Genomic DNA, 17183 nt, shown 5'->3' on the forward strand with positions numbered 1-17183 from the left:
GCTTTTTTCATTTTTGATACAAAAGCAGATGTCCAATTTCTTAACATTTTTTGCACAGCATTCAGTTTTATAATAAACAGTAGCTTAGGGCTTTAACATTCATGTTTGTGTAGCATTTAATTATGCCCTCTAGACCATTCTGCTCCCTAGGAACAGAAAACAAACCTTTCAGCAGAGTAGGGTTGGAAAAATAGCATTAAGTGTCATAGCGTGAAGGGCCACGTATTAAAAAGCAAGTTAGCAAACCCACCATATGATTAACCTAAAGGAATCACTGTAGGTAATGAAATCTCCACAGTCACAATTAAAATCCCACATAATAGAGTTTTGCCAAACAATGGGGGACAGCAAATTGAAAATGTGCTGTAGATTCTGGGAAAGGAGTCTTCTGGATACAAAAGCCATCAAACAGGAGTGCTGACTTTAAAAAGTGTGACTGTGGGAGAAGAGTCATGAAATGAGTGGAGACTGCAAGTATAGAGATGTAGTCCTGCTATAAGGAAACATAATGGTTTTGCAGCGTACCATACTGTCATGTAGTCAACACAGAGAATTTCCAGGAGCATTTCCTTCCCAGTGAAAAAAAAAATCTCTATTACATAGATACTCTGACAGAAAGAAAACCAAATTTCTTTATTGAAGAGGACAAAGAGGTCATAGACATATTTATAGGTAACACCCAGTCAAATATAAAAAATTAATTTTACTCATACAGTTTTATTCATAGACATTTATTTAAATAGTGGCTCCACAGATAACAGGAATGTTTCTTCAAAATGCTGGTCAGAAAACCTGTGCACAGAGCGACGAGCATTTTCTCTGATCTCTAACCTTTTTTCAGGAGACAAAGAGAGGATATGAGCCATCCTTTCCACATAACTGTCCTCATTTTCTGCTAGGAAGCCTGTAATGTGTCCTTCGAAGGGTACCACAATATCTAACTTGGGGCCTCCAGAGTTGTGAGCCAGGATAACTGTGCCAGCTGCCATACATTCAACGACTCCTGTAAAAGACACAGAACACACTGATATGAATGTGCACATCACAGACTCTGCCTTTCTGTAAGGCACTGGAAACCACAATAAAATTCACCCAGAATTTTAAGTTACTATAGGATGCTGTTCTAGACCAATCTGAAAAACAGAATCAATGGTCTCATAACAAAAACTGACAAACACATATTGAAGTTTTTCAGTGCTAAGGACTGAAACATGTTTCTCTTAAGCACACAAAACTGAAATTAGAAATTGGATATAATTGGTTGTGGTTCTTGTAACATCTCACCCAAGATAGATTTTATCACCAGTATAAACGGGGGGGGGGGAAAGCTAGATATTGAAACAAATGTAAAGATAAACGTGGAAGGTAGCTCTGTGACTGAACCCTGCATAGTTCTGTTCTGCTGTGACAGAATGCTGCAACACTAGTGGCAGTGGTTTTAACTTGTGATTGTGGTTTTAACTTCATGGCATGGTGGCAGCTGCAAAAAAAAAAATCAGAGCTGATCATAATTGTATTCATCATCTCATTCACACTGAAGAACTTTAGCACTCACATACTGAGAGAAAAGCTGACTGCACATCTCAGTCAGATGACATTTGGAAGCTCAGTATTTTGCAGATTAACAAATGTTTACAGCTTTTGACAACTCAGCACAACAAACTTGTAACATCTTTTACATTTGTAAAAATCTGCATTTTTGATGGAAAAAGTTTTAATGAAATGGAAATCTGACAGTAAGTTTTCCTCAGCCAAACGCAGTGGGATTAGAATAGCATGTAATGTACATGTCAACTTCAATTCTCCTCCATGGTTCCAGAACAGACCTCAGAAATCACTTTAATTGCTGATTCTTCCCAGGTCTGATTTGATTTTTAAGAAGTCCCCCCTAGCTCAAAAATCACCAACTATAAATAATGCCCCAAAGTTTTAGAACATGCTTTTTTTATAGGAAAAAAGCCACTGGAGGTGAAGGTGAAATGCTGGAATGTAAAATCACAGTGTGATTCTAACGCTCTTTTAAATTTACTTAAACTGTTTTTTTTTTTGGGAGAAATATGAGAAACCATTATTTCCATTTTTTTGGAGGTGCTGCTAAGAGACACTTCAGAGTACATTTTTTTTATACCAAGTTGCTATAAACTGCTACTCCTGATACTTAACTTGTACTCTAATAAAGTCTGGTGACATTAACTGCAGTTTAGTCATATTATAGGCAAGTACAGTATCCAGCTGCTTGGCTGCTAACTTCCCCTCTTGTAGATTTATGATAGTTGGGCAATCTTGCATTCCCTTTCAAGGTCAGGACTCCACTAATCCTAATAAACTGAGCCCAACACCTTCGTGCTGTAAGACAGCAGACTGTAAATGATGAGCCAGCTCCTCTTTGGTGTTCTGCTTCATGCTACAGTGACTGTTTTAAGGACTTGATTTACCTGCCTTAGCATAGGTGCCTAGTGCAATGAGGTAACCGAGGCTACGCTGTGGCATCTATACTGGGCTTACAAATGAAAGGATATATGGGAGACTCACAGCTCTGAAACAACAGCTAGAGCTCCATGACATAAATTAGGCATTTCATATGGCTGTTGAGACAGGTGAAACACAAGCAAAATCTCCACACATGGATGTATGTCTGCATGAACTGTGTCTAAGCTCTCCCTGAAGACAGTGGAGCTAACAGGGCACAATCTAAGGTGGTAGAAGAGAAGCACCCACTGCCTTTTGAGGCTCTGTTGGGTATGGAAGACTGACAAACCCAACACAGCACCAGAGAGTGACCTGTGACTGCAGACTGTTACCTGCAGGTGAGGCAGGACATCTTGGGCAGCACAGATGGAATTCCCTCCCTGTTCAGGCACCTAGAACTTGCCCATAAGATTCTTTTACATTTACAGGCTTCTGCTTGCACTACAGTAGCACCTAGTGGTTACTCATCTGAATTGGTCCTGTAGGCTTTAATTCAGCTAGTTTGCCTCTGACAAACCCAGGAGCTGAACACCTGCTTGGTACACAGGCCTCTACATTTAAGATACCTACACTGAGAAGCCTTACTCATGAACTGAAGCCCTCCCCAACTGTGTCCCCAGCTGCGATAAATGGCTGAACACTGATGAAGATACTGACCGATCCCAAAGTGCTCATTCCACATTGTATGCAGGCCAATGGTGGCCTCTGCCAGATGTCTCTTTAGCTCCTCAAAGGGAATGTTTATTCTGAATGTCACATTGTTACTAACTCCCAGCTCTTCACAAAGACCTTTAAGGTTATCTACACGCTCTTCATCTTGCTGGTTACGACAGCCTCCAATTAAGACAAGCTTCAATGACGGCTGCTGCCCCAGTCTCTTCTCTTTTAGCAATTTAGCGAAGGCTCTGATTTGCAAAGGATGATCTTTTTCAGGCCTGAACTGGCCAACAGAAACAATGGAATATTCACAGGTGCTCTTTTCCACTTCCAGTGGAATATCCAGGAAGGTCTGAACATCGCATGGTGGATACACAATGCTAGTGCAAGCCCCAGCTTTCCAGAGGGAAAGGATATGATTTAGTGTCCAAGAAGAATTAACCATTATCACATCACTGCAGGACCCAACCAGTCCATACATGAAAGCAAAGAAGTAGTAGTAGACAAGTTTAAATCTGCTGAAAAGAGGGCTGTTTGTAATGAAAGCTGCATTGTTAAATCTGGTATCTTGATTCCTAACGACAGAGAGCATATCGGTGCTGATAGTGGGGTAATGGACGTAGCATCCAACGTGGCAACCTCCTAAGTATTTAAAAAGGGGAAGGGTGAAGGCATAACCCATTGAGTCAATATAAATATCAGGAACACACTTTAGAAGAGCTTCCCAGGCAAGAAACACTGATCCTAAACTTTGTCCCAGCAAAGTGAAGTGAGGGTAAAGCGAAGCTTCCACAAGGTAGCGTTTTTCTAGAAACACAAACTTCACAGGGTGAGTCAATTTAATACTGAATCTTCTGAAAGCACCTTCTACTATTTCTTCTCCAGTGACACCTCTATCACCAGTGTAAACCACACATGTCACATTTCTATACCTGCAACAGTAAAAGAAAAGAATTTCATACACTCTTCACATTTTTTAACATGAAACTAAAATATCACCCTTTCAAAATTACTCAAGAAGTATGTGAGAACAAAAGACTGGCCTAGCTCTGGAATGATTTTAACTAAATTATACTTTTCCCTATATTTCCACAGGATTTTTCTAATCTGCAGAAAAACATGTCTGAGGACTTGGGGAATAATTATTATTTTTAGTAAAAAACATAAAAGGAGTTCAGCATTATTCTACAGACTTAAGAATGCACTGCCTCACACTAGCAGCTGTCTGTCTAGTACACGAGTAAAATGCACGAGACTCTGCAAGCCAATTTATGTGTCAATGTTATATCCAATTCACATATTAAAATGTTTTGCCTCCTGCACCAAGAGGCTGGTATAAGGATTATCAGTTATCCTCTAATGAGGTATGCCGATAGAATGTTCCACACCAGTACTGGAAAACAGATCATGGAGGAGTGGTTCTCCCAAGGAGAGAAAGAAGTGAGAGATGCCCCAGCAGAAAAGATCTAGGTAAAGAGATGAAGTGAAGTGGTGCAACCAGGTGAAACTTGGATGTAAAAAAAATGTAGGACAGGTTGATTAATGATACCTATTTCAATAAGTAAAGTGCCAAAATGTGCATAAATAATACCATCAGTATGTTAGAATAATATAGTACCTGGTAAACATATATGCTTACTTTTTCTGGAGTGTCCTTATGGCACACCACAAGACTCTCTCCCCTCCGCCACCTGCATTGCAATAGGGGTGAAAAAAGGCAACCAGCAATGGCCGCTTCCCATCTCTTCCTGCTAAGGTCAGCTGTTTCTTCCTTTGCTGTATCCAGAACCGTATTCCCCACAGTAGTATCACCACGCAAACACACAAAATTCCACTTAGAAATAATGCAGGGATTAACAATGAGCACAGCAATCTGAAACAAGCCAGAAATTTTAAACTATAGAATTGCTTTAAAGAAATACTGTGTATGAAACTGAGATACAGAGGTTGACAGAGCTACAGGGAGTTCAGCAAGTTCTTCTGTTCTAATCTCAGAAATCAATTATTTGTTCATCATTTCAGCAATTATGGAAAAAAAATTTACATTGCTTAGCCAGTTTTTTTTTCTATGGTTACCTCACAATGTTTTTACTATTTATTCATGCCACATATCTACATCCATCTCCATGTGCTATGGACACTGTAAAGGTTGTCCTTAGCAATCTGGCACAACACACTTAGCAAAGTGATTTCTAAATAGATTTATAAGTTTTCTTTAGTCTAAGCTCCTGCTTGGCCTGCATCTGTGTGAGCTGCCTTGCTGCAGTTACTCAGGCCAGCCTGCAGTGCATAGAATTGTATGAGTGGTTTGGACTGGAAAGGACCTTAAGATCATCAAGTTCCAACCCCCCTGCCATGGGCAAGGAAATCTCACACTAAACCATGTCACCTAAGGCTCTGTCCAACCTGGCCTTGAACACTGCCAAGGATGAAGCATTCACAACTTCCTTGGGCAACCTATTCCAGGGCCTCATCACCCTCACAGTAAAGAACTTCCTCCTCATATCCAATCTAAAATTCACCTGTTTCAGTTTTAACACGTTACCCCTTATCCTATCACCACAGTCCCTAATGAAGAGTCCCTCCCCAGCATCCTTATAGGCCCCCCTCAGATACTATAAGGCTGCTGGGAGGTCCAGAACCTGCATTTTCCATTCCCCTGGGATATGAAGAGGTATGTCAACTGTCAAAAAAGCTCTGAGTAGCTTCTGTCTGTAGAGACCCGTGTTTTGGGTTATCTGAGGCACTGACCGCGGTACTCCCTTTGCTCACCGCTCCCTGAACAGCTCTCCTAATCCAAGAACGGGACGTTTCTCACAGGAGTCTCGGTCTACAGAGCACCACAGCACCTGGTTCCGAACGCAGCGCTACGCGTTATCACAAACGCCATTTACTCGACCCTGAGTTGCCCACCGCGGGCCACGCGTCACGCCTGACACGTAAGACAACGCTCTCATTCTCGGCATGAAGCAGCGGAAAAACTCATTAACCCATCCGAGCCCGGGCAGGGACCTGCCTCACTTCGCCCTGCTCTCCTGATGAGGGCATGGGGCAGGCTCGGGGGGCTGGGGGAACGCGGCTGCAGCCTGGCAGTGGCCGCAGAGGAGTGGGGTGTCCTTCTGCCCTCTCTCTCCGCTGGCACATACGCGGCCACACTCGCCCCCCGGTACCTGATCAGCCCGCAAAGGCACAGCCCACCCGCCACCATCTTGGACAACGCCGCCACGCCGGAAGGGGCGGTGCCAGACGGGCGGAGGCGGGACCAGCTGGGCAGTGGCGCTCTCTCATTGGTTCCCTCGGGGGACAGATGGAGGGGATGGAAAGGGTGTGGGGCTAGGGGCGGGACAGTCCCTGCGAGTGGGCGGGAGCTGCGAGTTGGGCGTGGTTGCGCCTGACAGGGGCTGAGAGCGCCCCCTGGCGGGCGGGAGTTGAATTGTCGCGATAGACTCAACCAGGTTGGAAAATACGTTTAGGATCAAGTCCAACGTTTGCCGCAGGACTGCCAAGCCCACCGCTAAACCATGTCACAGGGCAAACTGAGCTCCCCTCATGGCCACCCCTCACTCCTTATGGCCGCCCCCCACCTCTCATGCCTACTCCTCATAACCCCGCACTATCTCCCCTCATGATCTTCCCTCACCCTTCATGGCTGCCCATGTTTATCTCTTCCTCTCGACCCCGTCCAAAGTAACCCTGCGCCTGCTGCTGGCCCTGAAAGGATCCCCATGAACACACACACTGGGGACAGTTTGCACTGGAGGATGTCCAGGCTGCCTCTGTCTGATACACCTTGTTTCCTGTTTTGTCTTAATTGAGAGTATAGGCACGGATCAGACGATCAGTGTGGAGATCAGACTGAACAGTGCTGGTTTTAAAAATACTACTCATGATGTGTCAGTAAGCAGCAAGGCTTTGTGATTCTAAAATAGCTTCCCATGGAACAATGTAAGCAGCTCACCCTGCTCTGGGACATGTTTGGTGAAACTACCAGACCGTAAGTGAGGAGGGATTTAGGCAGAACTGGCCAAAACATTTCTGATCTCCTGTCATATTGCTAAATGCTTTCCCCCCCTCACCATATTCTCCATTTTAAAACGCTGAAATGCTTTATGTGACATATTTGATCCATGTAACTCAGTCTCCAGTCTCTGCAAACTATAAGTTGTCCAAAATTTGAGGGCATTTCAAGCCCTATATCTTTGAACAGGAGCTTCCCAGAACCTGTAATCTTTTCAGCCTCTCTCTGGTCAGTGTGATCTCTTTCATGTCATAGCTACCCAAGCATTTTTAGGTCTTGAAGCTGCCAGGGATGATTATGACAGTCACCTTGTGTTTTCTTTGTCAGAACAGTGCTGGTTGGAAACTGCTGAATTGTAGTTTGGCCATTGGTATAGCCTGAAGTACAGGAGTGAAGTCCAGGAGAGTTCAGCTTAAGTAATGGCTATTTGATTCTGACCTGCCCCGATTGAGTTTGCCATTTACGAGGACTCACCCTATGGGAATCAAATTGGAAATGTGTCAGGCCCTCAAAGTTAAGAGTTTTATTGGTTATTTTATGGTGTTTTTATTTAAATTGTCCTAAATACCACTGTCTGTAGTTTTTACCAGGGCATCTCTGCCAGCCTGCAGCTCTGCCAAAGCGCAAAGCAAGGCGGATGCAGGTCGGGCATCCCGCTTCATGCGGTGATCCCACAGCTGGCTCAGCTGAGCTGAGCAGCGCCATCCAAGGGCTGTGCCTTTCAGGCAGCGACTGGGCAGGGAGGTCCTTGCCCCCTGCTAACTTACACATTTCCATTGCAGGTGCCTCCTGTCGCTGCTGAAAGCGGGCAACGCAACAGCTTTTGCGGGGAGAAAAGGTAAAACTGCCTAGTTCTGCTTGCTTCAAGGTAATCATGGCTTCAGCTGTCTAACAATACTGTTGAATGGAAAGGTTGCCAGGCTCTGCAAGAGGGAGCAGAAAGCGGCCAGCAGCCTCTGAAGAGGGGAGTGGTGGGCCACCGTCTACAAAGAAGAGCAGGTTGTCCACCGAGCCCTTTTCAGGGATGGGCAACTGAAAGCAGGGCAAGAAGAAGGCAGAGTGCCGATACGTAGCAGACCCTCTTTTCCATCTTTCTGACTTCTGAGTGTAGGAAATATTCCTGAGGTGCACAGGATGGTCCTAGAAAGGAGACATGCACATGTCCTCGGGGGAACATGTATCTCAGCAGAAGCATACCACTGTAGCATTGGTGGGTTTCATTTTGCCCTTGTAGAAGCTGAGTTTGTGTAAGTCTGCTTTAGTATGGCACAGTGAGGGATGCTGCTGCTTGGGTTTTGGAAAGGACCATCTCAGAGCTTCCCAGGGCTCCCTGCCGAGCCCTGCTGCCTGGCAACGGGGCACCGCACATCCCTGTCAAATTGGCATGCTCTGAGTGTATCATGCAGGTTGAAAAGGGACCAAAAGCAAACTGCAGTTGCCAGTAAGGAGCCTCTCTCCTGTGCTAGGAATGACCCCCTTCACAACACACTTCCAACAACCCAAGAGAGCCAAGTCCCACCTGTTCCTGCCCTCATGGTTTCATCAGTGCTTTCTGACTCTGCCCTTATAGGTTCCCATGCACTGCTTGGACTCCCCGGCTGAGCCCTGCCGCCTGGCCTTTGAGTCGAGTCCCACCATGCGGCCCCAGCACCACCCCGGTGGCAGCGAGGACGGAACCACAGTGCCCTTCTGCTCTGGAGGGAAGGTGCCACCGACTCACCCTGGAGCCATAGCAGCACCGTCAGGCCTGTCCCGGCCCTCACAGGAGGCCTTGCTGGCTCGTTCATCAGCCCAGAGGGCAAATGCCCACCCTCTGGCGCGTCTGCCCGAGTGCGGAGCTGGACCCTGGGCTCCATCTTCCTGTGTTTATTACAGTGTTTATTTATCACTATGGCTGTTGGTGCGTTTGTTACTCTGTTTATAACTATGCTTGTTAGGCTATTGCTGTGTCCTTCAGAAGCAAATGTTCAGATATACTTTAGGATATAGGTTAGGAAACATGTTCTAGGATAGCAGCTATTTCATGTTGTTTGAGTACACACTTGATAGTTTCATAGTTTTTAGGAGAGTTAGGGTTGGCAAGGACTTCTAGCAATTTCATGTTGGTTCACAAGACTTGTCTTAGAGTGGCTCTGCAGCACTATTAGTAACAAAGCAGAAAGAATTACGAAAGCATTTCTCTCTGCCTTGCCGTCTGCATCCTGCAGAATGTGGGAAAATATTCTGCAAAACAGAAGAGAAAGTGCTGAGAGAGTCTTTGGATTAAGCAAGAAATGACAGAAAGGTATTTATGAATGCAGAAGAACTACTACTGCACCTTGAAAAAGATTCAGATATGCTCCAGATGAGTACTGGCCTGCTATTGGAATACATCTGCATTATCTTAGAGACCTGTTAAGTTCTAGAAGTCAAGAGAGAATTGTTTCTAAGAGAAAATGCAGGCAGGCAGGCAGCAGAAAGGAGCATGGAAGTGAACCACTGTGTTTTCATTGACAAGTGCTCATCCTGGGCAGACAGATGCTGAAACAAAACCAAAAAAGCAGCTAAAAGAAAATAAAATTTAAAAAACCCCACAAAACCAAACAAAAATCCAGCAACAACAACAACAAAAAAGAAAACAAAACCATAAAAAAAACAACCAAATCCCCCCAAAAGGTCTAAGAAACAAAAAAACCCCAATCCTAAATCCTATTTGGGAAAAAGAAAAAAACCCCAAAAAAATCCTTCAGATCCTTCTGCACTCAGGAGGGAGTAAGATCAGCTCTCAAGATCTTAGTGTGATCTACCAGGGATGTCCAGTGTCTACTGTGATACGTTATAGACAGAAGGCTATCTAAATGCCATTGGGAAATGATAGCAGGCGTCCCAGCTGTCTGCAGACAAAACTGTCCCAAATCTGAGTACCGACAGAGCGATTTGTTTGTAATAGGGCTGAGTGACTGATACGTGCCTATTCTCTTTGCATTTGCTGCAATACATTGCACAGATGGCCTGCAGTTCTCAGCATTTCTTCCTATGTGTTACGCCTTTCTGAATTTTCTTACCATTTTGATACAGGAAAATGTCAAATGTGTATCTGGCCAGCCTCTGTATTTGGATGAGCCCCTTCCCTTTTTATTCCTCTCTCCACCTCTGGGTTTAATTTCTCTCTCTCTCTGATACTTACCTGTCCAAGAAGACAAAAAGGTCATGCCATGGTTGCATTTGTATAAGCCTTTTCTTCCTCTCAGGAACTTTGGCGTTTCTCCTAAAAAAGCTGAGGAGACACTTGCATCCAAGAAAAGGTCTTGACAAGCCAAGAACTTGAGTACATTGCTACTTCTTCTAATCCGAGAAACAAAAGCACTACTTTTGACAGAAGGCCGCTGGTCAGTATTTCTGTGATCTTGCTATGCTTTCATTCCATCCTTCTTCACATACAATACCAAAGCCCCAAACCTCTTGGCCATGTTGCCACGCCACAGACTCTGTTAGGAAGAGAATAATTTAAACACTGTGGGAAACTTCTGTTTATGGAAAGGAGATTATTTTTGTCAGCTGGAAAAGCTAGAGCTTGTATGTTTCAAGGAGACAGCCACTTCAAATCTACCTCATCCGAAAAGTAGCTGGTGAATTAAAAGCTGTTCTCTATTAGTTGGCAATGACAGGAAAGACTCCTCATCTTCCTCAGGGAAAAGTAAAACCTCCAAATCATACAGGATGTTGAGAACAAAAGGTTGAATGAAAACTAAGGAGCCTCTCTCCTGTGCTAGGAATGACCCCTTTCACAACACACTTCCAACAACCAAGTCTCACCTGTTCCTGCCCTCATGGGTTCATCAGCGCTTTTAAGTAGGTAAATTGGAAGCATTCTGTTTGGAGGTCCAGCAAGTATGACCTAGCATTTTGTTTCAGAATTAACAGCTCTCATAAACAGGGTGCCAGAAGCATTGGTTTTTCTCCCCTAATCTTTTTTCTCTTCCCCAACAGAGCAGTTAGTTGCCTGAGAAGCTTGTGGGATGTTTGCAGAAGAGATCTTTGCTGGATTCACAGATCTCAACTCAAATCACCTCTCTCATAATGTCAATATTTGAAGATAATTGCCTGGGTTCAGAGAGGAGGCACAGTTCTTTTAGGGAACAAGAAACTGGTCTGTTTTAGACAATGAAATTTGTGTGTCTGCCCACTGACTTGTAAAGGTGCTTATGGCTACTCCCTTGGAAAGTATGAATCTTAGATGAGTGTATTTATGAAGCTGCAGGATCCTCTTTAGCTCATGAAGCTAACCTGTCAGCAGGCTAGCCATGGCTTAATTAAGATGCGAATTAAGTAATGGTGAAGAGTTCCAGGAAGCAAGAAGAGTAATTAGTGAGGAAGACACCTACTGATCTGTTTTTTGAGTTTCGCTCACTGCTTGTAGGGAGAAAGCTGCATGATGGTGGGAATATCAACTAGTTTTCTCATTTCTAATAACCTACATTTCACAGAATCACAGAAAGGTTGAGGTTGTCAGGGACCTCTGGAAGGCATCTTTTCTAACCTCCCTGCCCAAGCTGGGTTATCTACAGTGGGCTGCCCAGGACCATATCCAGACTGCTTTTGAACACCTCCAAGGATGGAAACTCCACAACCCTCCTGGACAACCTGTGCCAGTACTTAATCACTCCCACAGTGAAAAAGCATTTTGTGATGTTCAGAGGGAACCTTCTGTGTTTCAGTTTGTGCCAATTGCCTCTTGTCCTGCCATTGGGCACCACTGATAGAGCTCAGCTCCATGTTCTTTGCACCTTTGCTTCAGGATGAGATCCTCCCTGAGCCTTCTCCGGGTTGAACAGTCCCAACTGTCTCAGCTTTTCTCCATAGGAGAGATGCTGCAGTACCTTGATCATTTTAGTTGTTTTATTTTTAGTTAGTCCCTCTAGTGGTACTTAAAACACAGACATATCCATACATTCGTAGTTCTTTTGTTAACTCTTCTTTAACGACAGGGTATTCAGTGTCTGACCTGAGCAGTATGAAAACAATGTTGCTGACAGCCTTATGGGCTGCAAGGGATGCCTTTAATGTGTGAATGTCCAGCACAGACTAATTGACTTGTAACCACTTAACAACTTCTCCACCTGAATGCATATGTAGCAGATGATATTGTATGCATGCATCTAGGGTATTGGCAAGAACTTCAGCAAGAGTAGGGCTGAGCTGTCTCTGGTGTTCCCACTCCAGCAGTGAGAATGCTATGAAAAACCTTGTCTGGAAATTCCATGTGGCTGACATGCCAATCAAATTAAACTAGTCTTGTCATGAAGTCAGCTTTGTTTTCACCTTCCCAGAGATCTACCAAGTTTTTAATCTCTTGCTGCCTCTGTAAACATTTTTGTCCTGCTTTAATTGCTTTCTTCTTAAGGTCCTTACTCTGAAGGAAAATCAAGCAGGATTTCTGAAGTGAGGAGTATTCAGAACAAATAGCAGAATCCACTCACAGTATGTTCTCTGCAAGCCTGTAAGGCATCTGAGACAGTTTTAAAGTATATATTTGTAACTTTCATTTTGGCCGAGTACTCCACATATGAGTAACTTGGTAAGATAAACCCACTGGCAAGTAATAACACAAAGAAACTGGATTAATATTGTGTAAGGATATTCATATGACAGTCATGTGGTCTTTCATACTTTCTTGTAGAGTTGGTTACTTTCTTTCAGAAACATGCATTGTGTAGCAGTCTCTCATTCAGGGCTGCTGACTTATCTACCAAAATGCCTGGGACTGTTTTTAGCAGAAGGAATCTTAGATCATTCACATACACAGTAAGTTTTTCCTTTTTGCACGTTTCGTGATAGGCTGTTAATATTACTGCGTAGTAATAGGAGGCAGAAATAAAGTTGCATTGGTTCTGTGCTTAGTATTTGTGAAGCAAAAACCAAGTATTTGAAATAAATTGTGGCACTAATATTTCTAGGACAAAACACAATGGGCTTGTTTGCGCTGATATATTGTAATATTGAGTTGCTATTTATTGAGAAGCAATTCTAGTAAAGTCTAGCAGTCAGTTTTACTTTTGAGCTAGATGTTCTAGTGATGGATGCTCACACCATGTATCTGTGAGCAAAAGCTGCCCTTTCTTTTTTTGTTTGGCAGAAGCAATAAAGAATTAAGCAACCTGGATCTACACAGTATTTTTGCAAGAGCTCCTGTAAACCACACTTATTTGTATCACCAGGCAATATAAGTTGTTTGAACCCATACCTTTTGATTAACAGATTATTTTCACACAAACTGTCCAGTTGGGCAAGGACCATGTAGGAAAAACAGTTCCACTATTGGAGTTTAATCCTATAGATCATTCCAGTGTTCTAACCTCCCATTGACTCCTCTGTCAATTCTCCTAAACAGGCATCAGCAAGAAAAGTCAGAATGTCTGCCATTGTTTAGAGTGGCTGAAGGACATGGAGCAGAGGCAAAAATGAGATGGCAAACGATGTAGCCCTACTGATAACATTGCTGAGCTTTAAAATAACACGTAGACTCACCTTAAAGCCTAGCTTGATTCCAGCTGGAAGTCAGGGATTCTTGAGAGGCTGACAGCTATTTTTGAGAGTCTGTGATAGCAGACCCAGACTCTTCCTGCTTTTCTTTCTCCTTTAAGCAGATACTAATGTCTTTGTTACCATCTGCACCTAACCAGAACATGAAGGGCTACCTCTTTCACAGCAATTCCTTAACATATGTTTAAATCAACTATGAAACTGTTCAGGAAGCTGCAAAACTTCACAGTGTGAAATTTTCACTGAGTTAGGTACCTTCATCGTCAGACTTCAAAGGGTTCATGTATTGAAAAAGAAACACCTTGCACTAGTTTGTTCAAGATGCATTTTTGACCATGTGTTTGTGTGTTCTTCCCTTTGCATATTTAAGGCAGCGAGGGAGATGCTATTTGGATGAAAATCCAAATTGTTTCACATGAGGCCAGGACGAGGCATAATTGAACATTCTGTGCTCGCATCTTGGCACTGACCAGGAAAGAGAAAGGAGCCAGAAACTGGCTGTGAGGCAGGACAGAAAGGAGTTACGATTACTGGAGGAGATTATTTGGCTAGTCTAGACATGAGAGATACAGACACTGTGCCTCATCACCTCCGCTGACTTATTTCTGTTCAGGGGATGAAGAAAGCTTGAAGGGCTGGTGATTTTCCCCTGGGGTAGATTCAATGAAAGGTTCTCCTCTGGGGGGTCAACTAAGGCTGCTTAAAAGTAGTTCCCTGTTGCACTGCCTCTTTTTGTCAACAAGCAGAAGTACCAGGAGGGAATGATAAATGAACTGAGCCTGAATTCTGAAATCTCAGGAGGTTGCTCAGCAACTCTCAGGATGATTATCTTCTTTTATAGTGAGCTGCAGAATGCATCGGCTTTGACTAAACATGTCCTTGGAAGAAACTCTTTGTCTGGAGAGCAGACTGAGGTGAACTCTGGAAATGGCAGAATTGCCAGCAGCTGAAAAAAACCAAAAACATTTCACTGTTGGAAAGCTTTTTTGTATTTGCTCTTTCTCAGAACTGCAGGTTCCCATGAACTCTAAGTATTAAATGTCTCCAGTTTCGTCTGTATGATCTTGCAACAAGCAAAAACTGTTTTTACAGTGAGTTTACTTTTGATGAGCTGGTATGCATGCCACAGAAAACAACCCAAGAAATCCCATCTGCATTTGAAAGCAGGATTTTAGCTGTGTGTTTCAATTCAGATGTTAAATATTTTAGATAAAAATGCTTGTAAACAGAAAGAGGTTTACTCTGTATTGCCTTTTTCCTTAGATGTTTTTGGAGCATCTGTTCATACGGAAGAGATTGCGTAAAATTAGTAGCAGATTTTCCTGTGTTGATACTTTCTTCTCTGACTGTCACTTTAATTCTGACATTTCCACCTGAATTCTTCCCTGTACTTGTTGCAGGCTGCAGGTGTTATTTGAAGTAATAAGGAATTGTTATCACAGTCTCATTAGGGTTGGAAGGGACCTCTGGAGATCAGCTAGTCCAACCCCTCTGCCAAGGCAGGGCCACCTAGAGCAGGTTACACAGGAACATGTCCAGGGAGGTTTTGAATGTCACCAGAGTATTCCAGCAGAAAAAAAAAATAGCTGCAATTATGTTTTAATCTTTATTTTTAATCTCTCTGCTTAGTTTCTGTAAGCCTCTGTAGTGAATCAGTACAGCTCTATCCAGGCAAACTTGATGTATTTTCATGGTCACTTGAAAATATGTTTTGTCTGCTGGTAGAAACCAGTATCTCTCTGACATCTTGCTTGAGGGTTGAACGTAAGTTCATGAGAGATATTAGACCTAGGCAGGGCATTGCTGTAATAGATCCTAGTCCTGAAAACCAAGTAACTAACAGGATTTTTGTACAAATATGAATTAGTTGAATGGCAGCTCACATACTTACAGTTTGGATCTCTGCCAACTGAGAACAGCAAAGCCCTTGCCCTGTGTGCTTCAGTTGAGAGGAATTGAATTTGGGCTTGCCTTTACATAGCTAGCCTGTCCTAACAAAGGCACCATGTTTGTATTTTAGACATGGCATCTCTAATGCAAACACGAGTTACTGTTTTGTTTGTTTTTTTTGAAATGAAGGCGGTTGTGGTGTGTATAAATTAAATGGGATTACACAACGTTTTATTCAGAGGCCGAGCAGTTTAATTTGGGATTAAACACTGGCTGTAGAACCAGAAATACTTGCTTAAATCAGAGTTACATTTTTTATTTCTTTTTTTTGATGATTTTTCTTTTTTGGCATGCTTATAAATATGATGTGTTTTATGTTGCTTACATAGTGTCAAGTGACTTATCAAAATTGAATCTCTGGCTGTCAAACATGACCACAAGAACGATTTGAAACAAATGTTGGCAAAGAACTAACAGTATATCTAAATGGTGTGGACTCTACAGTGAAGGACAGTTTAGAAGTTATCTGTAATATGTGGAGGTCACTTTAGACACAGGCTTACATTCCTGATCTGTAGATTTGGCAGGGCACCTTAGAGTCTGCTGTTTGTTTGCATTCTGCATACTAAATGGCTGCTTACTTGAGGGGAAAAAAAAAATCAGTCTTCCCATTTACTTAAATCACAGTTCAGAGACTTCCCACTTTATTTATTCAAAACAAGAGTAAAAGGTATTTTTAAAATGCCACAACAAATACTGAAGAATTTGCAAAATAAAACTGGAACTGAGAATTTGAGTCTTATTTCTAAACGTGGGAAACAAATGTAGGTGACAAAAGCTATGATCTTTAACAACTGATAAAATTCACAAGTAATAGGTATTTTTGCCTTCTAGAATTCATCTTTAAAAAAGTTACTTCTGTAATATTACTCATTCTCAAGTTATGTGTGAAATATGGCAGTCAAGATGGATAAAATATGGATCCTTTTTCTCTGTATGGAATTCAAAAAAGCTTTTGCTCAAACTTACAAGCCAAAACCCAGCTCTGAGCAAGAGCAAATCATAGACAATAGCAGAAACCTGCTTTGGAAACACAAAATTGAAAATACTGGTTTCATTTTGGCACTGCCTGATGAGTTCTGCCATTCCTCTGCCCCTTCTAGGTGAATGAATGTTACTGAGACCTGGACTCAAATTAATCATATAGACTGCAATTGTTCTTTGCACTTAAACCCTGACCCAAAAGGTGTGCCTCTTCCTGTAGTAATATGATGAGCCTGGTAGTTTACAGGCTCTTGACAAGAAGTTCCTGCAATATAAATAGACAGATAAGAGAAAAGGGCCATAATGAAATCCACACTACTGAAAGCAAAGTACCAAGTCCACACAATTTGAAATCATATTAGAAGCTGTGGAATGAAAAAGAATTAGTATGCATTTGGGGACCCTGTTACAAAAGAGATATTCTGCTGGGTTGTGCTGGTGTAGAGCAAACAAAGCTTTTTTAAATATTTAGAGAAGATTGAGGCTGCTTCCTGAAAAACTGAAGCCAAAGTCTGAACTGTTTGATTTGAAGCAATATTATTTGTGGCAGGTAGGAACTTGATTCCTTGTATTTCAGTTCTAC

The 17183-nt window shown here is 42.7% G+C and overlaps 2 protein-coding genes across 4 annotated transcripts in view; one reads left to right on the plus strand and one right to left on the minus strand.

The window, feature by feature from the left end:
- Nucleotides 1-715: 715 nt before the first annotated feature.
- Nucleotides 716-6354, minus strand: ALG11 (ALG11 alpha-1,2-mannosyltransferase). Of its 3 annotated transcripts, none has more exons than XM_005147646.3 (4): nucleotides 6297-6354; nucleotides 4766-4999; nucleotides 3127-4058; nucleotides 716-1003 (listed from the first exon to the last, which is right to left on the minus strand). In XM_005147646.3, exons 1-4 carry the CDS (start codon nucleotides 6332-6334, stop codon nucleotides 732-734), a joined length of 1476 nt encoding a protein of 491 aa, XP_005147703.2. In that variant the 5' UTR covers nucleotides 6335-6354; the 3' UTR covers nucleotides 716-731. The 3 variants fall into 3 exon arrangements, with proteins under 3 accessions (XP_005147703.2, XP_030903608.2, XP_030903607.2); XM_031047748.2 differs by having other exon boundaries at nucleotides 4766-4960; nucleotides 6297-6349; XM_031047747.2 differs by having other exon boundaries at nucleotides 4766-5023; nucleotides 6297-6335.
- Nucleotides 6355-12881: 6527 nt separating this feature from the next.
- Nucleotides 12882-17183, plus strand: part of ATP7B (ATPase copper transporting beta) — a 39039-nt gene continuing 34737 nt past the window's right edge. The window contains exon 1 of the mRNA XM_034074454.1: nucleotides 12882-12928. The gene's annotated coding sequence lies outside the window, so the exon portion shown is untranslated. The remainder of the gene's footprint in view (nucleotides 12929-17183) is intronic.

This window comes from Melopsittacus undulatus, chromosome 2 (assembly GCF_012275295.1).
Source record: "Melopsittacus undulatus isolate bMelUnd1 chromosome 2, bMelUnd1.mat.Z, whole genome shotgun sequence".
In the NCBI taxonomy this organism is placed as follows: domain Eukaryota; kingdom Metazoa; phylum Chordata; class Aves; order Psittaciformes; family Psittaculidae; genus Melopsittacus; species Melopsittacus undulatus.

Coding starts and splice junctions, on each gene's coding strand:
- ALG11 (XM_031047747.2), bottom strand. CDS start 6,334: ATGGTGGCGGGTGGGCTGTGCCTTTGCGGGCTGATCAG. Junction 5,024..6,296: donor TGCCTTTGCGGGCTGATCAG/GTACCGGGGGGC, acceptor GCAATTCTATAG/TTTAAAATTTCTGGCTTGTT. Junction 4,059..4,765: donor ATAAGGACACTCCAGAAAAA/GTAAGCATATAT, acceptor TTACTGTTGCAG/GTATAGAAATGTGACATGTG.